Source organism: Salpingoeca rosetta (assembly GCF_000188695.1).
Source record: "Salpingoeca rosetta unplaced genomic scaffold supercont1.6, whole genome shotgun sequence".
In the NCBI taxonomy this organism is placed as follows: Eukaryota; class Choanoflagellata; order Craspedida; family Salpingoecidae; genus Salpingoeca; species Salpingoeca rosetta.
In genome coordinates this window covers 800,710-822,035 of record NW_004754928.1, presented here as the reverse complement: position 1 = coordinate 822,035, position 21,326 = coordinate 800,710, and the positions used below count along the sequence as shown (strand labels likewise).

At 56.9% G+C, this 21,326-nt stretch overlaps 5 protein-coding genes across 5 annotated transcripts in view; 3 read left to right on the top strand and 2 right to left on the bottom strand.

The window, feature by feature from the left end:
• Nucleotides 1-540: 540 nt before the first annotated feature.
• Nucleotides 541-6,437, top strand: PTSG_02738 (uncharacterized protein). The gene is made up of 5 exons (XM_004996182.1): nucleotides 541-1,634; nucleotides 1,982-2,195; nucleotides 2,438-2,600; nucleotides 2,887-4,745; nucleotides 5,064-6,437. Exons 1-5 carry the CDS (start codon nucleotides 882-884, stop codon nucleotides 6,119-6,121), a joined length of 4,047 nt encoding a protein of 1,348 aa, XP_004996239.1. The 5' UTR covers nucleotides 541-881; the 3' UTR covers nucleotides 6,122-6,437.
• A 64-nt stretch (nucleotides 6,438-6,501) lies between these two features.
• PTSG_02737 (uncharacterized protein) lies at nucleotides 6,502-11,156 on the top strand. The gene is made up of 13 exons (XM_004996181.1): nucleotides 6,502-7,121; nucleotides 7,278-7,498; nucleotides 7,728-7,871; nucleotides 8,082-8,153; nucleotides 8,420-8,497; nucleotides 8,625-8,723; nucleotides 8,858-8,985; nucleotides 9,183-9,257; nucleotides 9,483-9,613; nucleotides 9,811-9,884; nucleotides 10,171-10,241; nucleotides 10,416-10,506; nucleotides 10,790-11,156. The coding sequence occupies exons 1-13, from the start codon at nucleotides 6,506-6,508 to the stop codon at nucleotides 10,901-10,903; spliced, it is 1,914 nt and encodes a 637-aa protein (XP_004996238.1). The 5' UTR covers nucleotides 6,502-6,505; the 3' UTR covers nucleotides 10,904-11,156.
• A 301-nt stretch (nucleotides 11,157-11,457) lies between these two features.
• On the bottom strand, nucleotides 11,458-12,207 carry PTSG_02736 (uncharacterized protein; the record flags this gene model as incomplete). The annotated part of the gene is made up of 1 exon (XM_004996180.1): nucleotides 11,458-12,207. The coding sequence occupies one exon, from the start codon at nucleotides 12,205-12,207 to the stop codon at nucleotides 11,458-11,460; it is 750 nt and encodes a 249-aa protein (XP_004996237.1).
• A 207-nt stretch (nucleotides 12,208-12,414) lies between these two features.
• Nucleotides 12,415-18,065, top strand: PTSG_02735 (uncharacterized protein). Its single transcript, XM_004996179.1, has 18 exons — nucleotides 12,415-12,629; nucleotides 12,810-13,007; nucleotides 13,317-13,377; nucleotides 13,533-13,658; nucleotides 13,760-13,839; nucleotides 14,063-14,632; nucleotides 14,777-14,816; nucleotides 14,959-14,993; nucleotides 15,193-15,287; nucleotides 15,499-15,589; nucleotides 15,736-15,836; nucleotides 16,074-16,135; nucleotides 16,291-16,349; nucleotides 16,524-16,635; nucleotides 16,801-16,867; nucleotides 16,961-17,009; nucleotides 17,265-17,364; nucleotides 17,521-18,065. Exons 1-18 carry the CDS (start codon nucleotides 12,510-12,512, stop codon nucleotides 17,829-17,831), a joined length of 2,277 nt encoding a protein of 758 aa, XP_004996236.1. The 5' UTR covers nucleotides 12,415-12,509; the 3' UTR covers nucleotides 17,832-18,065.
• PTSG_02734 (uncharacterized protein) overlaps nucleotides 18,018-21,326 on the bottom strand; it is a 7,174-nt gene continuing 3,865 nt past the window's right edge. The window contains exons 5-11 of the mRNA XM_004996178.1: nucleotides 20,990-21,184; nucleotides 20,179-20,751; nucleotides 19,864-19,944; nucleotides 19,490-19,651; nucleotides 19,223-19,297; nucleotides 18,747-19,070; nucleotides 18,018-18,505 (exon numbers count right to left, since the gene is read on the bottom strand). Of these exons, the coding sequence (XP_004996235.1) occupies nucleotides 18,368-18,505; nucleotides 18,747-19,070; nucleotides 19,223-19,297; nucleotides 19,490-19,651; nucleotides 19,864-19,944; nucleotides 20,179-20,751; nucleotides 20,990-21,184 (1,548 nt within the window). The 3' untranslated portion in view covers nucleotides 18,018-18,367. The remainder of the gene's footprint in view (nucleotides 18,506-18,746; nucleotides 19,071-19,222; nucleotides 19,298-19,489; nucleotides 19,652-19,863; nucleotides 19,945-20,178; nucleotides 20,752-20,989; nucleotides 21,185-21,326) is intronic.

The following is a 21,326-nucleotide window of genomic DNA, read 5'->3' as shown; positions in this document are numbered from 1 at the left end:
AAGGAAAAAGGGGGGGGGGAGAAGAAGGAAAGAAAGAAAGACGAAGCTACGAAGAAGAAGAAAGAAAAAAGGACGAAGGGAAAGACTGGGAGCAAGGGCGTGTATGGTGATGTCCATGATGATGATGACGGCGATAGCGACGAGGAACAACAACCGAACGAAAGACCATCAACAAAATGTAACAAAGAACGAACTCCGCCAACATGACAACTGAATGTCATGTACCTGACCTCACCAACTTTAATAAATAACTCGCACACCAACAGCACAACAATCTACGTAATAAACATCATCACGGCCTCATGCCTTCACCCTTCTGCCGCAATCGCCACCACCCACCGTCGCCACCACCACGAACAACAACAACAACAACAACAACAACAACAACAACAACAACAACAACAACAACAACAACAACAACAACAACAACAACAACAAGAACAACAACAACAAGAACAACAACAACTCCACAACTTGAACAACGAGCAAGCAAACAACAATTTGAATTTGGCGGCACACATTCACACAATTTTTTATTTTGTTTGAGGCGCCGCCACCACACCACAAACAACACGACGAAGAAGACCACCACGCCTGCGTCACTCGCCTTGCTTTGGCTGTTGTTGGCTGCTTTGGCTGTTGTTGTGCTCGCTTGCGGACATCATCGTGGGTGCACGCGTACACCGTTTGATTTTGGCCAAGGAAAGAGGGGAGCTGGCATTCCGTCCCCCTCTCTGCTTGTGTTCAGCGCCTGCAAAGAGGCAAAGTGCTCGTTGCTCCATTGGCTAGTCGACGTCGCAAGCCAGCAGTCCAGCAGTCGCTTTCGACAGCAACGACTACCCTCCCTCTCTCTGCATGCAACCAACCGCCAACTACCAACCATGAGCGGGGACACCATCACCTTCAAGCTGTTTCAAGACGAACCCACCGGGCCAGCCTTCATCAGCGAGTGCAAGATGGACCGAAGCATCCTGCCGCCTGGTTGGCCAACACAGGGCGTGCTCCTGCTGAAGGTGAAGCGCGCGGGCGGTGGCGTTTCTCCTCGCATTCACACAGTCAGCCAGGCCCTCGAAGGCACGCAGCCGCTGGACGTGTCCTTTGAGGACGAGGATCGCCAAGGAAAGGTGCTCAGGCTGTGGAAGTGCCTCAATCACAGGGGGAACGAAAAGGCGGGTGAAATCCTGTCAGACACACAGAACCCGAGCATATACTTTGTGGCCACGCCGAAGCAAATGGGCCGCTTCCGCATCTACTACCGCGACGGCGCCCCACTGCAACGCGCAGACACCAGCCACCTGCGACTCAAACTCCACGACCGCCACCACCGGCAGCGCACAAGCTCCTCCACATCGTCAACGCCAACCAGCACCCCAGTCGACAGCCCAAAGGGCCTGCACGTGCAGGGCCGCCTCTCGCTGCCACCCACGTTCCTGCTCAAGGAAGCCTACGCGCGACACGAGTGGATCTTTGGCGCCTTTGCAGAGCTGATTCACAACTCGAGCGACGCAGATGCGCGCAATGTCCGCATCCGGCCAAAGACCATGGGCGGCGAGACGCTCATTGAGCTCAGGGATGACGGCGTGGGCATGTCAAAGGAAGAGATTGATACCATGATGCAGCTGGGCCGCAAACAGGTATGTGCTTGTGCGTGTGCGTGTGCGTGTGCGTGTGCGTGTGCGTGTGCGTGTGCGTGTGCGTGTGCGTGTGCGTGTGCGTGTGCGTGTGCGTGTGCGTGTGCGTGTGCGTGTGCGTGTGCGTGTGCGTGTGCGTGTGCGTGTGCGTGTGAGCGGCGTGCGTGCGTGCGTGTGTATGTGTGCGTGTGTGTATTTGTGTTTGTGCATGCATTTTGTTTGCGGGTTGTTTTGTGTGCGCTCGAGTGTGCGTTCGCGTGCCACTGCGATTGGCGTGCCCAATCTTCTCTTCCTCTCTCCTCTCCAACGAACCTCACGGGTCACATGTGCTTGTGCCCCTGTGCCTGCAGGACGTGAGCGACACCCATCGCAGTGGGCGGTTCGGGTATGGCTTCAAGACGGGCTCCATGCGCATTGGACACCACGCTGTCGTGCTGACCCGCTCCATACAGCACAACAGCGTCTGTATTGGTGTTCTCTCTCGTCGCGGCCCCACTGGCGAAGACGACATCATGTGCGAAACAACCAAGCTCAACATCGGGTCAGGCGGACACGCCGACGCAGGTGTGTGTCTCTGCGTGTGTGTGTGTGTCTGCAGGTGTGTGTGTGTGTGCGTGTGTGTGTGTGCGTGCGTGTCTGCGTGTGCGTGTGCGCGAGAACGCGTGGGTGTAGGAATCAAATGCAATGCAGTATTGTGTCTGTGCTCTGTCATGATCCCGCCTCATCATCATCATTATCACCACCATCACGACCTACTCACCTCCATATGTCATGTTTGCTTCCTCCCCTCTGGGTTCTGGGAGCAGAGAACCAGCAGGAGTTTGACTCTGTACTGCAGCGCATCATGGAGCGAACGAAGGTGATCAACCAGCTGTTTGTGGGGCGCTGGATGCACGAGAACCAGACCAGCGGCACCACCATCCTCATCAGCGACCTCGTCAAGAAGGAAGACTCCTACGGTTACATGCAGTCAGTTTTCTTGAGGCAGGAAAAAGGGGGGCGGGGCAAATGTTGTACACGTGTACTTCACCTGTGTCGAGCTTCACCACACACACACACACACACACACACACATACAGACACACACATACAGACACACACATACAGACACACACACAGACACACGCACAGACACACGCACACACACACACACACACACAGACACACACAGACACGCACAGACACACACACACACACACGCACAAGCTCTCTCTCTCTCTCCCTCTCATCCATGCGCACCCATCCCCCGCTGCAGGCCCGAGCTCGACATGACGAGTGTGCCGGACGACTTCCGCATCTGGCAGGAGGACCTCGACGGGAACCGGCAGCACTACCAGCGCAAAGTGAAGGACGGTGTGCTGGCAGACGACATTGAGATGGACTACTCCCTGCGCAAATACGTGGCCATCATGTACCGCACACTGCAGACGCGCCCGCCCTCCCGCCAGCACCCGCACGGCATTGACCTGCGCGTGTTTCTGCACGATAAGCTGGTGGAGCGGCGGAGTTTGGAGCAGGACCTGTCTGATGTGCAGGTGAGCGAACTCAAGGTGAAGGCGCTCAAGCCAAAGCGCAGACCGGGCGCAGCCAACGGCAGCGGGGGCAGTGGTGGTGGCGCGATTGTGAAGAAGGAGATCAAGGAGGAGGAGGAGGAGTTGAAGGAAGAGGAGGATGATGAGGGGATGTTGGATAGGGTGAAGAGGGGAGTGAAGTCTGAAGTCAAGGAGGAACCGAACCCCAAGATGAAGATGAAGATGAAGAAAGAGGAGGAGGAGGAGGAGGAGGAGGAGGAGGAGGAGGAGGAGGAGGGGCGCACGGATGTGAAGATGAAGCCCATCCTGAAGGCGAGGCCCAAGAAGGAAGAAGAAGAAGACGAAGAAGACTATGGGGCGGACGCTGCAAAGGCGCTGGTGAAGAAGGAGGAAGAAGTGGACGACATGAAACCGCTCGCCGTTAAGGACGACGATGAAGACGTTATTCGCATCAGCATCGGGTTCTCGGAGATGTACAAGCGCAAGAAGCTCGGTGGCATCATGCTGTACTCGGCCAACTGCCTCATCTGCTCGTTTCTGCGACAGGCGGCCCACATCACGTCGCCGCACCAGGGCCTTGGCGTGATCCTGCTGGCAGAGCTGCCCAAGAAGCACTTTGTGCCGCACGACAACAAGCAGGAGTTCCACAACAACCACATGTACCAGCGGCTGCTGCTGCGGCTGCACGACGTGTTTGTGGAGTATGACCAGGCCCGCGAGACCAGGGCGTACAAGAAGATATCGCACAGCGAGCTGTCAGAGCACGAGGTCGTCGACTGGATTCAGTGCGACTCGTGCAACAAGTGGCGGTGCCTGCCGCGTGAGTACGTGCAAACTGTGCAGTCTGGCAAGTGGTACTGTTTCCAGGAAGGCAGCCCGCTGCTTGAGAAATCGGGCAACCCGTGCGATGATGTGCCTGAGGACAAGCAGTCCCTGGAGGACCACCTCCTTGTGTCGGGCTCCGACGAGCAGCCTGCCAAGCGCGCCAAGCTGGCCGGTGCTGCGTCGTCATTGTCGTCGTCGTCGTCGTCGTCGTTAAGCGCAGGAGCGGCGAAGAGGACTGGCGGCAGCAGCAGTGCGGCGGGTGGGGGGATTGCTTACGAGGTGGACGAGACCACGGCGCAGCCAAACCTGGCAGACGAGCGGTTTGCGCGTGTGTTCAGGGGGTCATGGAGGCAGGAGAAGGCGGATGGGAGCATTGCACTTGCCAAGCACGCCCTGGTCGTGCTGGTGGAGTGCCCCATCAGCCCAAACCTGACGTCGCGCGTTGCCAAGCGCGCCCTGAAGGACCTTGACCTGCTCGTCGCCAACAGGCACCGGCGCGTGGCGCGCTACTACTTTGTGGACCGGGTGGCGGGCCGCTTTGCATACATTGCGGCCGTGCCGTCGTACACGCCGTTCCGCGACGCGCTCACCAACGCCACCACGGCCCAGGAGCAGCTGTACACGGCGATGCTTGATGTGGGCCAGGCGCTGCAGTGGTGTGAGGACAAGGCAATGCGCCTGCCGTGCATTTACCACAAGCACATTCGCTTCATGCCCTCCTCAGGCAACAAGCTCAAGGGGATGCTCTTCGATTTCGGTGCGTCATGTGTGTGTGTGTGTGTGTGTGTGTGTGTGTGTGCATGTGTGCATGCGTACGTCATGTGTGTGTGCGTCATGTGTGTGTGTGTGTGCGCGCGTCATGTGTGTGTTTGAACGTAATTGTGTCTGTCCCGTCTGGTCTTTGAGCGTTTACGGCTGCCTGTTGGCCTCCCTGCTTGCCCGTCAGCCACACACACACGCCTTTCCTTTTGCAGTGTCATCCTGTTACTGCTTCGCCATGCTCGTTCTCACAACCCCCCTCTCCCGCGTCTCAACCCCCGCGACTCCATCTCCATCCTCTGTTCACACTGTGCAGACTTTAGCCGGCGCCTGTCTGGCGTGACGCGCGAGACATCAAGCGACCGCTTGCTCTACTTGCCGCCAGAGTGCGACGCCAAACCAGACAACGCCAGCTCACAGGCGCAGGCTTATGCCTTCTCTCTCCTCGTGTATGAGATTCTCACCCGCAAGCGCGTGCGTGCACATGCCCGGTTCCGGCCCGCCGCTGTTGCTGCACTCGGCGCGCACGCGTCTGCGTTTGACCTGCTCACGCCGCGGTCGGCCTCGCTCACATCGTGGGAGGTGACGTTCCGGGCGGCGATGGCCGTGACGCTGGAGGATCTGGACGGGGAGGAGGGTGGTGGCGGTGGCGAGCACGCGGATGCACGCCTGGACCTGCCCTCGCTGCTGGGGGAACTCGAGTCGCTCCAGCAGCAGCTCATCCTCAACCACATGTGCACCCAGTACATGTACCACGTGTGCCTGGACGCGACGAAGCTGCTGCACCTTCCAAACAAGGACCCGCCGTACCGCGCGCGGCCGCGAACAACACGGGAGCAGGACCTGCACGTGTTTGCGTCGTCGCTGCTGAAGGGCGAGCCGCAGGGGCCGTATCTCGCCTACGTGCTGTCGTTTGAGGCGGCGCTGTTTGGCCTGCTGCGCTTTGGCGACCGCGCGCCAGGGGTGGTGCTGCTCACGCGCGCATATGAGACGTTCAAGAGCACGCTGCAGCGGGACCTGCGGTTTATTGACCGGGAGCCGTCGATTGCGGAGCACATGAGCGAGGCGGACCAGGCGCAGCTGCGGGACGTGTGCAGCGTGGCCGTGGCCGTGACGGGCGAGAAGAAACAGGTGCGGGCAAAGCGCATGCCCGTGCACCATGCGCTTGCGCTGCGGCCCAACGCAGCCAAACCACTTGTGCGACGGCTGCTGACGGAGTGCCGGCCAAAGGCGAACGCGGCGTTTGCAGTGTGGAAGCGGCAGGTGTTGAATCGGCGGTTCAGTGACGCCGAGCTGACGCAGTTGGAGCAAGACCTCAAGGTTGGCCTGGACGTGGCGCTCCGCCTCCTGGACGAGCACAGAGCAGACGCATAGGCGCCGTGGTGGTCGTCTGTCGCTTGTGTCGCTTGTGTTGTTTGTGTCGTGTGTTTCGTGTGTGTCGTGTGTTTCAAATGTGTGGTGTGTTTGATTGTTTTTGTGTGCGTTTGTGCGTGGTGTGATTTGTGTCAATGACGTTGTTGTTACGCTGATCAATTAGGCCCCCAGGAGACAGAGTGAGAGAAGAGAGAGAGCAGAGAGAGAGAAGAGAGAGAGAAGAGAGAGAGAGGGAGAGAGGAGGTGGTGGTGATGGAGGAGGAGGAGGAGGAGGAGGAGGTTGCGCCCGCGCACACAATAAACAACCCACTGGTCACCAACGCGCAATTCAAACCTTGGCGCCAGAATAGTGGTGGGTGTGGCGGTTGATTTTCTACAACGAAGATGACTGCGAAGCGCAACAAGCGGTTGTGGGGTGCCAAGGCGAAAGGGATGGCTGCCGCCAGTGCTGGTGGCAGCGGAGGCGGCGGCGGTGGTGCTACGCGAGCCAGCAGGGTTCAAGCAGCAATAACGAAGCACAAACAGCAGCACAAACAGCAGCACAAACAGCAACAGCAACGGCAACAGCAACGGCAACAGCGGCGGTCGTTGTTTGCAGCTGCAAAGCCAGCATCACACCGAGCACAGCCACTGAAGGCGATGAACGGGTTGGGAATGATGGCGAGCACATCAAGGCCAACACCAACAGCACCAGCACTTGTGGCGTCAGCAGCAACTACGTCAATGACTGCGGCATCCAGTCAGAAACGAGGCGTCCGCGATGCTGACTCGGCTGCACACGACTCCGCTAATGTGACTGGAGAGGTGCAGGCAAAGCAACCAAAGCGTGATCCAACACCAACATCGTCGTCGTCATCATCTGCGTCGGAGCACGCTGCAACGAATCAAGGAGAAGAAGCGACGTCCTCATCAACTACCTCGAACGAGGAGCCTCAGTCTGAAGCCGACCAAGCACAGCAGCAGCAAGAGGAGCAGCCTGTCGAGGAATTTGAACCACACCGTACGTAGCAAAGCCCTGTTGCTGACAGCGAACACTGTTGCACTTGCATTTGCACTTGCTTGTTTTGTTTTGCATGCATAGTTATGTGATGTGCCAACACAGGTGCAAGAGTGCCTCACAGTGACAGTCTGCTTTGTGCACGTTGTGTACACCAAGGGATCGGGCATTGCTTGTGCACCACGAGCGTGGTGAACGCATCAGGTGCGCGTCGCAATCGCCCTGTGGCATCCTCGCTGATCATGGCCGTGAAGGGAGCCATGCCGACAGAGCGACGGCAGCAACGTGGAATCGCAGCCAAGGCCGGCGGTTTCATGTACAACGAAGTGCCCATCGTCATGCTGCGCTCAAATGGCCAAGCACCCCTCCAAGAATACCCGGTGTGTGTGTGTGTGTGTGTGTGTGTGTGTGTGTGTGTGTGTGTGTGTGTGTGTGTGTGTGTGTGTGCGTGTGTGCGTGTGTGTGTGCCCACGTGGCTGCCAGAGACTCCATCTGCTTCATGTACCTTACCCCCCCCCGCTTGTGTCTCCCAACACGTCACGTTCTTCACCTTTCTTTACCTTTCTTCACCACCACCACCACCGCTATCACCACCCCGTGGCGTGGCAGCTGGTGGGCAACATTGACCGCGTGTTTGCTGCGCTGCGCAGCGAGGGCAAAGCGACCATCCGCCTCAAGTCGCCCCCTCTCGACATCTTCATCACAGGCGCCTGCCCCGAAGCCCTCAACCTCTTCCTCTCCACGCTCTTCAGGGTATGTGTGTGTGTGTGTGTGTGTGTGTGTGTGTGTGGGTATATGAGTGCATATGCATGTGCGAACATGTGTCTTTGTGTGCATGTGCCTACCTGCCTGTCCACCTGCCTCCTTCTCTGTGGTTGTCCACCAGTTCGCTTGTGTGTGGCCACCTGCACAATGCGTTGCTGCGCGTCTGAACAACACCGCTGCTTTGAATCCCCCCACCAGGTGCACACGCAGCCGTACGACGTGAAACTGCCCAGCATCGAGCGCGCACACCGAACCCTCGCCCTCTCCCAGGTGTGTGTGTTTGTTTTGTGTGTGTGTGTGTGTTTGTTTGTGTGTCTGTGTGTGTGTGTGTGTGTTTGTTTGTGTGTGTGTGTTTGTTTGTGTGCAGGGGAGAGGTCATGTATGGCGTTGCGGACTTGTGTCCGCTGGTCGTGTGCTATGTTGCAGCATCTTGTTCATCGACTTGAGTGCCATCACTTACTCACGTCGTGTGTGCACACTCGCGCTTGGCTGTTGGCTTGATGCTGTTTTACTCATTTTTGGAACACACACACAAGGCGGCGAACGTGCATGTACAGCGAATGACAATCACAGAGCACAGGGCGCTGCCCAAACACTTTCCGCCAAACCTCAAAGTATTCACACACGACGAAGCGGTTGACCGCTACAGCTGTTGATGCTGTGGCATGTGATTCCTCCTTCTTCCCCCACTCACAACAACCGCATGACACACACACACACACGCACATCACATCACAACAGCTGCTGCGCATCAACAGCCAATCCCTGCGCACGCTGCCACACGCCACGCTGCGGTTACAGCACCTCAACACGCTCGACCTCTCGCGCAACGCATTCGAGGTAACCACGCTGCGGACTCTTCTCACGATGTGATGTGTGTGTGTCAAGTCGCCCAAGCTCACACACACACACACGTAACACATAACACACACACCACTACCAACACTACACACACACGTGTGCGCAATCGGCAGGCGCTACCGCGGGGTCTGCGGCACCTGCCGCTGCTGGCGTCCCTCAACATGGCCAACAACAGACTCGAGCGACTGCAGCTCGGCCTTCTGCCCCCGGCACTGCGACACATCGACGTGTCGCACAACAGGTAAGCGAGGTGCATGCAAATGTGCGCGCGTGTGAGTGTGTGGTGTAGTGTGTGTATGTGAATATATGTGTGTGTATGTGTGTGCGTGTGTGTGTGTGATTGAGTGTGCATGCATGTATGTGCATGTATGTGCACCCGGATGCTGTGTTGAAGCTTGATGTATCCATCGCCCAACAACTGTTGTGGTTGCTGTGCAGGCTTGTTCGGCTCCCAACACACATTGATCACCTGGCAGAACTCGAGCACATTGTCGCATCCAATAACCAAATCAGGTCAGCCCGTGCCACTGCAGCAACAACCATATCCACAGCTCAGCCACTTTCACCACCCTGCCAAAACACACACACATGTGTATGTGTATGTGTATGTGTCCTTGTTTTTCACTCACCCATTCACACACACAAGCGTATGTGCGTGTGTCTTTTTTCTTCACCCATTCACACACACACGCACACGCACACGCAACGTAACACAAACACGAATGCATGTGTGTTCAGGGAGGTGCCGAGTCGATTGTCGCAGCTGCGGAAACTGCGTGTGCTTCAGCTGGCGAACAACAGCATTGAGTGGGTTCCAGATGAAATGCACGCCTTCACCACACGCCAGCTGCAGACACTCAACATGGCAGGTGAGGGCTGGTGCTCATCTGGCGTTCTGGTTGTCTCAGGGTGTCCGTGTGCGTGTGTGTGCGCAACGTTCTGCTGCTGCTCTCTTTGGCTTTGCCTTTCTTCTCTCCACTTGTGTCACTTTGCGTATTCACACCACACCAACACCCCCCTCACACCGCTGCCACCACCATGTCCACCGCGTTTACCATCTCCCCAGGCAACCCCATGCGCGCTCCGAACCCCTCAGACCGCATCGATCCGCCGCAGCAGTCCTGGCTCCCGCTGCAGGAGGTGGTGCTACTCTATTATGGCACTCGTTGGGGAGTGGGAGACGTTGATGTGGATCACGTCTGTTCCGTTTTATTTGCACCTTTCAATGTGCCAGCACACGCACAGGCACACACACACACACACATACACACACATTCACACACACACATACACATACACACACGCGTACATGCACTCACGCGTGCGTTCAACACATTTTCTCTTTTCCTCTGCTCCCTTCGCCACTCACGTCCTCCTCCCTTGTCTCCCCTTGCTGTTTGGTGTCGGTCACACGACGTGTTGCCAGCTGGTTGCGCGGGCGTATCTGCGGTTTGGATTCAAGCACAACAGCGTCGATGTCCCAGAGACGCTTCAACTGTACGTCTTGGCAGAACTGCGCGCTGCATATGTACATGTGTGACACGCGCTTGTCCACGCACGCCTCTGTCTTGGCTCCTCCACCACCCTCACGCCCTCTCATTCCCACATCCTGGCCCCTCCATGCACCACCACTATCACCATCACCATCACGTCCTTGTTGCGTTGCGCCAGCGTGCTGTCGCGCGCGTGCCGCTGCTCCAACTGCGACGGGCCCTTCTGCTCGGGCGGCGTCTCCGGATTCCGCCAAATCGACCTCAGCCCGGTGCGTTCGTTCGTTTGTGTGTGTGTGTGTGTGTGTGTGTGTGTGTGTGTGTGTGTGTGTGTGTGTGTGTGTGTGTGTGTGTGTGTGTGTGTGTGTGTGTGTGTGTGTGTGTGTGAACGTGTGTGTGTGTGCGCGCGTGTGAACGTGTGAACGTGTGTGCGTGTGTTTTGTGTATGAGTGTTTGTATCCTGGATGAATGTGGATGCGTGCACACATGTCAGCACAAACATATCGCTGACACCCCACTTACTCCCCTTCATCTTTCCACCGTCTCCCCAATCAGATGGCCGAGTCGTTTATGCCGCCTGCCATTGGCGGTGTCGTGAGCGCGCGGTTACACCTGTGCAGCACCAAGTGCTGGCAGCAAGCCATGTCCCGCGGTAGCAGGAGACGGTAGGCGCTTGTGTCTTCAACACGGCCACCACCACAGCTATCGCTGGTATCATCGAACAGATCCACACACGTTGTCTTTTCTTAACACTCCCCCCATTTCTCGTTCTTCTCTTCGCTGTCTTTCTTTCTCCTCCCTTCTCGTTCACCCTCTCTCGCCTCTTCGAATGCTATTTGTCTTTGCACATGGTGCGCACTGCCATATGGGCAATCGTTCATTCAGATATGTAGTTGATTAAGAATAACAGACCACACACACACACACACACACACAGCCGCGGTAACATATGTCTGCACTTCAATGCCAGCCGTCCGTTTCCCACCACAACAACAGCACAACAAGGGCAAGTGAAACACATCACATCACAACATCGCACGCAAGCGGTGTCCATGAGACGCAGGCACACACACACGCACACACACACACACACGCATACGCACACACACACACACACACACACACACACACACACACACACACGCACGTACGAGTCAAATAAAGGAAGGGATTTCTTGCACCCTCCTGTTCTGTACGGCCTTCAAGTTACATTACACCGGATATCAAGCGTTGCTGGGGCAGTGCGCCTTGAAGGAGCTGATGGACTTGGCGAGCGTGTCGATGGCGGCCTCGGTTTGGCCCAGGACACGGAGCAGCTCCTTCCGCTTCGACCGCGCCACGTCGTCATCGCGAGGGATGGAGATCTCGTCAAGCGTCTGCTCAAAGGTACGGATGCGCACCTGGCTCTGCACCAGGCGCTTGTGCACGGATACGAGCGGATCCACGACGCCCGAGCGCAGGTTCTCAAACAGCACCACCCGCATGTTCTGCTGCTGCTGCTCCAGCGTCTTCATACGTGCGGCGTGCGCCCCCGGGTTGTGCGGACAGACTTTCAGGTGGTCCGCGAGGTGCTCGCGCAGCACGATTTCAGGGCACTCTGGCATGGTGCACTCGATGACGGTGCACTGGTCTCGCAGGTGGGCGTCCGCCGAAGCCAAGGTGATGCGCGCCTGGCAGCCGTGGTTGTGGAACTTGCAGCGGAGCGGCAGCTCCTCCACCAGCTCGCGCATGAGCCGTGCGGGCGTGAGCATGGAGGTGGTCAGCGGGTCCCGGCAAACAGGACAGCAAGGGTGATCTTTGATCCACGCACGGATGCACTGGTGGCCAAACTCGTGCTGGCACGGCCCTTGTGTTGGCTGCACCATCACGTCATGGCAGATGGGGCACATGAAGCGCTCAGGCACGCTTTCCACAAACCAGCTCGCATCCACGCATGGCTTGAGCTCTTGCTGTTGTTGGTGATGGTACGCCATCGCGTTGTCGACACAAACGATGGATGGACGGACGGACGGACGGATGGACGGACGGACGGATGGATGGGTGGAGGAGGAAATGAGGAGGTTGTGTGTGTCAGCGAGTGAAAGGGTGTGTGGGCCAAATGCTTGCTTGTTGTTGATGTTGATGTGTCAGAGCTGCTTATGGTTTTGCCTGCACACACTGAAATCAGTCACAAACACAAACAAAAAGGCTGAAGGGGAGGAAGAGAAGAAGGCAGTGGCTTGCCTTACTTGCTTGCTTGCTGGTCTGCTTGCTGGTCTGCTGGAAGTTTGACATCATGTTGGCCATTGAGGCGGCGGATGAGGCGGTGCGGGAGTACCTTGTGTTCCGCGGCTTCACCGACACACTGAGGGCATTTGATCGTGACTGTCAGGCAAGCAGTCGCTTCCTCTACAAGGTTGTATCGCATGCGCCGCCTTGCTTGTGTGGTGTGTGATGTGGTGTTGTGGCGGGGTGCGTGCGCTTGTACCTTGTGTCGTCACTGCACCGTGATCTATGTTGTGATCACACGGTGGCAAGGAGCATCACTCACGGGCACCACGAACAACGCCCTCGCTGTCCCCTGATTCGTATCAAGGCTGGCGCGCTGGTGCGGCATGTGTTGACGCTTGTGGCGTCGAGCGAATATCAGGAACTCAAAGAGTTCTGGAGACAGCTGGAAACCAACATCTTCGCCAAGCTGGATGGCAGCTTCCAGGAGAAGGCGCTCAAGTTCCACGACCACATCCTCCGGCTCTTCCTCGTCACCGCCAGGCAGAAGCATGCCACCACCCAAGTCCGTACGGCTCTGCGTGCGTTCGTGCGTGTGTGTGTTTGTGTGTGTGTGTGTGTGTGTGTGTGTGTGTGTGTGTGTGCGTGTGCGTTCATGTGTGCATGTGCGTGTGTGTGTGTGCGTGTGTGTGTGTGCGTGTGTGTGTTCGTGTGTGTGTTCGTGTGTGTAGAGAAATGAAAGTGAGAGTTTGTGTCGGTATGAACACGAATCACTGTCGACACTTCCATTTCAAGCCTGTTCTCGTTCTCGCTCACACAGTCGCACCTGGCTTCCCAATGATTCTAACATCCACGCATTTCACTGTTGCTGCAGCTGAACGAGGCGCTGGGCGACATTGCGGCTAGTGGCGCCTCCGGATGGCAAGAGTGGTTTGGTGAGTGTGATGTGGGGGAATGAAAAGTTCCCGCAGAAGACGCTGATTCCCTGTGCGTTGCTCTACATACGCGCATGCGCGCAGCCTTTACATATTTTCCACATGCACGTATGCGCTCACGCATTGCGCTTGTTGTGGTGCATGCCGTGTGGCAGCTCTGCCGCATGTGCAGTACCCTGAGGAGCACCAGGTGTTCCGCGCATATCTGCTTCGCCCCACCACAGACCGCGTCAAGCAAGGCCTGTACAACTTTCTCAGCAGCGCCCTCGCCAACGTGCAACGTGCGTAGCATTCATGTGCGTCTCACAACACCAAGTCACCAATCACCGCCAACACACACACACACACACACATCTCACGCTGCGTTGCCTGCTGTTCACAGCACTGCCAATTTTGCTACAGGGCGCCACTTTCACACCGCCAGCAACGGCTTCCAGTGCCGCTGAACTCGCCAAGCTCAAGGTGCGATTGTGTAATTCTGCTTGTAGCAGTCGAGCTTGCTGTCTACGCACACATATTCACACACACAGACACACAGACACACAGACACACAGACACACAGACACAGACACAAACACAGACACAAACACACGCACACACACACACACATCACACACACACACATACACACATACACATACACATACACACAAAAACGACGAATTACACCCCCTCCCCTCTGCAGGCCCGCGTGCAGGAGCTGGAGGAGGAAACGCGGCTGCTGCGCAGTGGTGATGGTGGCGCGGACAACACGACGGGCCAGCGGCCAGCATCAACGCCAACATCGAATGGAGTGCACGAGGTGGCCGTAGTGAAAGGGCCGTCGACACCACACACCACAGCGGCAGAGATGGTGGTGGTTGAACCGCTGGAAGGGCAGACGGGTACAGAGGCAGAGAGGGCGAAGGCCAATCAGGCGAGTGAAGATCGAGGTGAGGAAACAACTGAACACGACCGCGGCCGCGAGGAAGTCATCAACTCCGGCGCCACGACGACGACGATGGCGACGATGGCGACGATGGCGACAACGACGACGACGGCCTTCAAGGACGCACCAACTGATGCTGCAGCCGATGCGCAGACCACTGCCTCCGACGATGCATGGCAACAACAACAACAACAACAACAACAACAACAACAACAACAACAACAACAACAACAACAACAACAACAACAGCAGCAACAGCAACAGCAACAGCAGCAGCAGGAGCAGCCACCCTCGCGTTCGTCTCGCCCTTCATCCTCTGCATCCGCGGTGCGTGTGCAGTCATCCATGGCTGTCTTGTTTCATCTGTCATTGTGTTTCACTGCTCTATGAATTTGTTTGCCACGGCTTTGTGTCTGCTTTGTGGTCTACATCTGACAGGTTCCTTGCTTGCACCTTCCTTTCTGTTGACAGGAACAGCCGCACACATCAAGAACGCCGTCAAGACGACGAGGTCAGTCCACACATGACCCTCGTGCATCTGCCTGAATGCTTGTACTGTCTCGCCACACAAATATACACACACACATACACATGTGTACCTGCATCCAACTCATCGCCATCGCTTGTATCGTCACATGCATGCGCGTTTGCAGGACTGCGCCCGGAGCCCTTTATCAGCGTTGGACAGGTGTAAATTGAGTTCAAGCTCCTGTGCTTGTTGCGGTTCTTGTTGCTGTTCTTGTTCCTGTTCCTGTTCCTACTCCTGTTGCTGTTAATCTTTCTGTTCTCCGATGATGTCGCATGCACTGCACGTCCACCCTACCAACATCATCATCATCCGTTCACGCCCTCTAACGCCGTGGTGTCGCTGCTGTCACGGCCACCAGGAGCGTTTCCGCGGGCACAGCGCCGCCATCATCGCCTGCTGTCTCTCTTCAAAGTCATCCCGTGTCCTCAGCGCTGACGCAGCAGGCGCAATCATGTGAGTATGTGTGCGTGTGTGTATCTGCATGTGTATGCGTGTACATGTGTGTACATCCGTACAAGTGTAGAAGTATGTATGTGAGCGTGTACGTATATTTGTGCACGTTCAAGGAGAAAACGCTTCACGTGTGCATTGCAGCCTGCTACCATCCCTTAATGCCTCGCCACGACTCATGAGCTTCCTTAACTCTGCGCGTATGTGCGTGCAGACTGTGGGATCGCGCCACGCTCGACGTGCTCTCGTCGTGGCATCTTGACCACGTGAACCACCTCGCATGGCCGCCGGGCGCAGAAGAGGCGGTGTGTGTGTGTGTGTATGTGTGTGTGTCCACCAAGCTTTCGAGCATCCTCTGTGCTCCTGTCACTCTTGTTTGTCTTACTCATGCACTTCTTGGCTTTCCCCTCACCTTCGTGCTCTCATGTGCATACCCTTGTCTCCCGTGCAGTTTTATGCCGTGAACGGGTCGGGCGTGTACCGGTTCCGGTCATCGTCGTCGTCGTCATCATCGCCGTCTGCAGCGCAGCCAACGTCGCTTCCCCTCTCCGCGTGAGCCTGCCATCGCGTGTCCTCCACATGTGTCTTTGTTCGTGCACGACTCATGCAATGTGATGGCGCATAGAAATATATCTCCGCAGTCGTGCCTTGTCATTTCTCACGATTCTCTGTGAATGTGCGTGCGTGTGCATGTGTATGTATGTGCGTGCGTATGTATGTGCGTGCGTATGTATGTGCGCGTGTGTATGTATGCGTGCGCGTGTGGTTATTCCATTCAACACCGTGCAGCCCATCTGCCCTCTGCATTTTGGTGGAGTCAGACACTGCCATCATCGGCACCCTCGACCAATGTACGCGATGGTTGGAGCTTGGCCTGCGTGCTTGCTCGCTCGAAGCGCTCATCACTCATGTCATGATGTCATTGCTACATCAGTTGTTTTGCCGCCGGCAATGTTCTTACCTTGCCCGCTTCTGCCTCCGTCACACCTCCCTGACTCTGCACCAGCTGGTGCTCCACAGCTCTCCTTCATTGACACATCATCGGCATCGCAGCTCGCAGTAGCGGTGAGCACTGTTATGTTTGCTCTGCTGCTCATGCACGTTCACCTCTTTTGTTGTGCGGGTGTCGCGTGCTGTGCTGCTCACGCTCTTGCTGCTTGCTCTATCATTTTGCTCATGGATCTATCACGTCCACACCCTTTTCATGGTGTGTCCTTGTATGGTCATCACTGTGCACAGCGCAACGTCTCACTGGCGGTCGATTCTGCCGCTACCGTCACCGCCATCGCCACGAACACAACGGAATCTGTCATTGCCGTCGGCACCAGCGGCGGCCACATCGTCACGCTCGGTACACGCACTTCAACAGCTCATCTCTCCGAGTTTGCTTGTGTCCTCAACAATGCCCTCCAGCCCTCAAGCTGTCTTGTCTCCCTAACTCTTGCACACCAAGGGCCCATAACCCTCAGCATCATCATCCTCACCTTCACCACCACCACCACCACCGCGTTGCCAGCTGCGTCAAAGCCGGCCGCTGCTCCACACGATTCCCTCCGCATCGACTCGCGCGTCGCCGCCATCGCGTTAGTAGACCACGTGTTGTGCGGACGCATGCGGTGTGTTTGACCTCGCCTTGTTGCTCATTGTTTCTTCTCGTGCTGTTGCGTGCATGACAGGTTCTCGGCTGACCATTCGTTCATCGTCGCTCAGAGCGAACATGGAACGGTGAGCTGAATGCCTTGGAGAATATGCTTGCCGTGCCTGCTTTCCACAACCCGTCCCGCATACCTAGCTCGTCACACACACACACACACACACACACACACACACACACACACACACACACACACACACGCACACACCACACACACACACATACACGTGCTTGTCGCACAATCGACTGTCAAAGATGCTCGTTCATTCACTGTCCTCGTGCTCGTGCTCGTGCTCCTCCTCCCACCTCCTTTGTTTGTCCTGCAGGTGTATCAGTGGAGCGGGTCGACGTTGTACCGGAAAATTGCCGTCAACACCGCCATGCACCCGTCTGCCATCACCGTCTTTGATCGGCACATCGCCATCGGTTCGTCACAGCTGCAACTGCTCAGTGATTGAGCCAAGAAAAGGGTGCTGAGCTGCAGGAGAGAGTGTGGAATGGGGGTAGTTGTTTTTCACATGCATGAGATGGATGGATGGTGTTACTCTCACTCCATACACCACCACCACCACCACCTGACAGGTGGGCTGTTGAGTAAGCGTGCTGCGTCCTCCATCACCCGTCAGGGCGTTCGTGTTGGCGCCGACAACGCTGTGCTCATCGTGCCGCTGACGAAAACGGATGAAGAAGAGCAACAGGAGCAACAGCAGCGCAGCAGTGGCAGCAGTGGCGGTGGAGAGGAAGGACGTGGTGTGGACGTGAGCAATGTTGTTGTGATGGCAGTGCCTGCACCACCCGCTGCGACTGTATGCTGTTTGGCATGGGAGGGCGACTACTTGTGTGCCGGTAGCGACCAAGGCGCCATCAGCGTCACCACGTTCGTCTCCATGTAGCACTGTTGTTCGTGTTGAGTTATTGTGTTGGTGTTGTTGCTGTGTGCGTTGTGTGTTGTGTTTGTCTGACTGTCTGACTGTCCGTCTGCTTGTGAGGCACTTCCCTCGTCACTTCAGCTCCACACACACACACACACACACACACACACACACACACACACACACACACACACACACACACATGACTTGCGATGTTGGATCGTTCTCTGGTTGATTAAACACATAGACGCACGCACACACACGCACACACAACGTGTGAAGGAGGCCACAACTACAACCTCACCTCACCTTCAACAACACAGCGATGACAACAAGCACAGCTGACTCTGTGGGGGGCACTTTAAGGCGGCAATCAAAATGTAGGAAGAGAGGGGAGGAAGAACGTGACACCCAAGCAGGAAAACGTGACTTTGGCGTGACACTTGATTTAGGAACAAAGAAGGCAAACCACAGCACATGTGGGCATCAGGAACGGAAGCCAACAAACACGCGAACGACATGAGAAACAACGCAAACGCCAACAGAGCGACGACGTCTCAGAATGCTGCGCAAGCAGCTGTGGCCATGGCTGCGGCAGTGTGGGGCGCTGTCGACTGTGCACTCAGCCCACTGAGCAGCTTTCGTGTGCACATGAGCTCGTCACGCGCATCCAAGCGCTCAAAGATGTGCACGCACTGTCAGAAGAAAAAAGGGGTGGTATGGTTGGTGTGTGCGCGACGTGGTTTGACGTGAGATGGAGGCGTGATTGAGCGGTGGGTGAGACGATTGAAGAGGTCGAAACATCGACAAAACGGGCGCACAACGCAAAACAAAACGCAACACAAGAACAAGCTTGCAAATAAATGAGCACAGTGTACATCACACGCACACTCTCTCAAACCTTACAAGTAGAGCACAAGCAGGACACCAACTTACGCATTCAAGCTTTGACTTCATGTCTGCGGTGGAGAGGGAGTCACGGAGAGCAGAACACATGTGCAAGAGAGCGAGGCCTTCGTCAAAGGTGAGGCCCAGGCGGCGGGCGGCGCGGATGCTCTGCGTGAACAGCCGGTGCGTCGGTGCAACGCGTGCACCGGCAAGGTTGCGGATGAGTGCGCGGTAGAGGAGGGCGGTGGGGACGGCGAGGGAGCCCGCATGCTGCGCAATGGCCTGCAGCCGACGCACGTCCTCTACCAAATCCCGCTGCATTCCCGCAAAGTCGCGCAACTCCCGCGCAACTGAGGCGCCGCTTGCAGTCGCCTGCGCCATTGACAGCAGAGGGAAGGGGGGGGGGTTAGTTTCGAGATGAGCTCACGTGGGAGCATGAGGAGGAATGAATGCAGTGCAGTGTGTGTTTGTGGTGGAGGTAGCAAGCGATCAATGGAGCCTGCACAAACAGTGAATCATCTCACCGCTGTGTATGCGCAGACGCGGTAGAGGGCGACGCGCGTGGAGAGGACGTGGCGGTACGCAACCACAACCACCAACTGAAACGCAAATCACGACATGATGCCCGCCCGTGAGTCGATTGATTGCAACAAAAGCAAGGGCATCAGCGGAAGGACGACAACAGACAAGTGCACATGCACCAAAACCACCACTCGCATACACACAGACACAGACACAGACACAGACACAGACACACGCGCGCGCGAGTGCATGTGCTGTGTTTAACTGACCGCCTGCTGCTGTGGGGTGTATGTGTTTGGGGTCTGCTGGTCGATGATGGCGGCGAGGAGCGACGACGCGAAACCAAGAGCGCGCAGGCAGAGGGCGTGGTTGCCGTCAACAAGCGCCTGGCGAGCCCGGATGACAGCATACATCATGTTCTGGTGCACATCCTGATGACGATGGTGCAAGTGTTTTGTGCGTGTGTGTGCGCGCGCGCGCGAGTGTGTGTGTGTGTGTGTGTGTGTGTGTGTGTGTGTGTGTGTGTGTGTGTGAAGCCACGGCACGAGATGAGCAACAAGTGCGTGGTGTACGCTGCGTGACACAAGGAGCGAACTGATCAAACAACAAACCTCTGCAAGAACAGGGGACAACAGTAACGTACGCGTTTGAGGACGAGGTCGTCGGCCTCGAGAATGGCGTCGCGGGCAGCGGTATAGTCGCCCGTGCGCCACGCAAGCATCACCTGCACAAGAGCGGAGGGAGGGAAAGGCAAAAGGGGGTCAAGAGGCAGCGACTTGGATGAGCGAACGGGCTGGGCAATCTTAGGACAATGTCACAATCACAAACCAAAATGCACGTCCAGTAAAGTTCACACATAGACAGACGGACGGACGGACAGACAGACAGACAGACAGACACACACACACAAACAGACAAGCAGACAAACACAAGAAACGACACTTCTAAAGTGACAGACCTTGAGCATGAGGGACCACCACATTTGGGGGACGAGGTCGTTGTGAACGGCGCAGTCGTAGACGTCCTGTGCGCGCTGCTGCACCACCTCCATGTCCTGGCCAACCAGCATGCTCTGCAGCGCCGTGTACAGGCTGCTGTTGCAGTAGAGGATGGTGAGATGGCGCAGGCTGCCCGGCCGGTACACGCGGTGCGACTGCCGCACCTCCTGCGTGCACCAAACGCCCTCCTCAAAGAACGTGCGGGCCGATGTGCGCATGATCCACAGCAGCGACGCCTTCTTCGCGTCTGGCAGCTCCGCCAGCACAGCGCGGGCGCGGCTGAAGAGCACACGCGCAGGGACGGCCGAGGTTGTGGCGATGCGCAGCTGCACGGCGGCGGCGAGGTAGATGCGGGCCAGGGTGGGGCGGTCCATGCGGTCAAAGGTCGAGTCTGCGCTGTTGACCGCAGTGAGGGCATACAGCAGCTGCTTCTGAGACGCAACCGACATGCCGCCGCTGGGGGCGGTGATGGTACGGGTGCGGCTGCTGTTGCTTGTCGCGCTGCTCGAGTCATAAGAGTACTGCGCCGACAACTGAAGAAGAATATTGACGGCACACGCGGGTCGTGTGAGCGGCCACATGTCAATGAAAGTCACCACAGGCGAGAAAGAACGTTCATGAATGGACGATCCAATCCACAGGAAGCACACGCAGACAACACGGGTAAAGAAGGAAACGCCTTGAGCCAGGGCATCCACGACCAAGATACATATTTGCCACGACAACATAAATAGCAGCAAACGAGCGCCACACGCCCCGCCACGGGCGGACCTGGTGGAGGTGGAAGTTTGCGAGTGCGGCGGTGACGGCGTGTGCCTCGGCCTCGGGGCGGCCGCAGGTGAAGTAGCGGTCGAGCCAGCGCCCGATGCGCAGGACATGCAGCCCCTGGCGAAGGGACTGCCAGGCGAGACCAACCATCCGCTCCGTCGCCGTCTCCGCAGGCCGCTCGCCCATCACCTCAAGCGCCTGGTGGAGAGAGAGAGAGGGAGGAGAGAGAGAGAGAGAGAGAGAGAGAGAGAGAGAGAGAGAGAGAGAGAGAGAGAGAGAGAGAGAGAGAGAGAGAGAGAGAGAGAGAGAGAGAGAGAGAGAGAGAGAGAGAGAGAGAGAG

Coding starts and splice junctions, on each gene's coding strand:
- PTSG_02738 (XM_004996182.1), top strand. CDS start 882: ATGAGCGGGGACACCATCACCTTCAAGCTGTTTCAAGACGAACCCACC. Junction 1,635..1,981: donor TGCAGCTGGGCCGCAAACAG/GTATGTGCTTGT, acceptor CTGTGCCTGCAG/GACGTGAGCGACACCCATCG. Junction 2,601..2,886: donor GACTCCTACGGTTACATGCA/GTCAGTTTTCTT, acceptor CCCCCGCTGCAG/GCCCGAGCTCGACATGACGA.
- PTSG_02737 (XM_004996181.1), top strand. CDS start 6,506: ATGACTGCGAAGCGCAACAAGCGGTTGTGGGGTGCCAAGGCGAAAGGG. Junction 9,614..9,810: donor GCAGACACTCAACATGGCAG/GTGAGGGCTGGT, acceptor CCATCTCCCCAG/GCAACCCCATGCGCGCTCCG. Junction 9,885..10,170: donor CCTGGCTCCCGCTGCAGGAG/GTGGTGCTACTC, acceptor ACGTGTTGCCAG/CTGGTTGCGCGGGCGTATCT.
- PTSG_02735 (XM_004996179.1), top strand. CDS start 12,510: ATGTTGGCCATTGAGGCGGCGGATGAGGCGGTGCGGGAGTACCTTGTG. Junction 13,008..13,316: donor AGAAGCATGCCACCACCCAA/GTCCGTACGGCT, acceptor CTGTTGCTGCAG/CTGAACGAGGCGCTGGGCGA. Junction 15,837..16,073: donor ACGTCGCTTCCCCTCTCCGC/GTGAGCCTGCCA, acceptor AACACCGTGCAG/CCCATCTGCCCTCTGCATTT.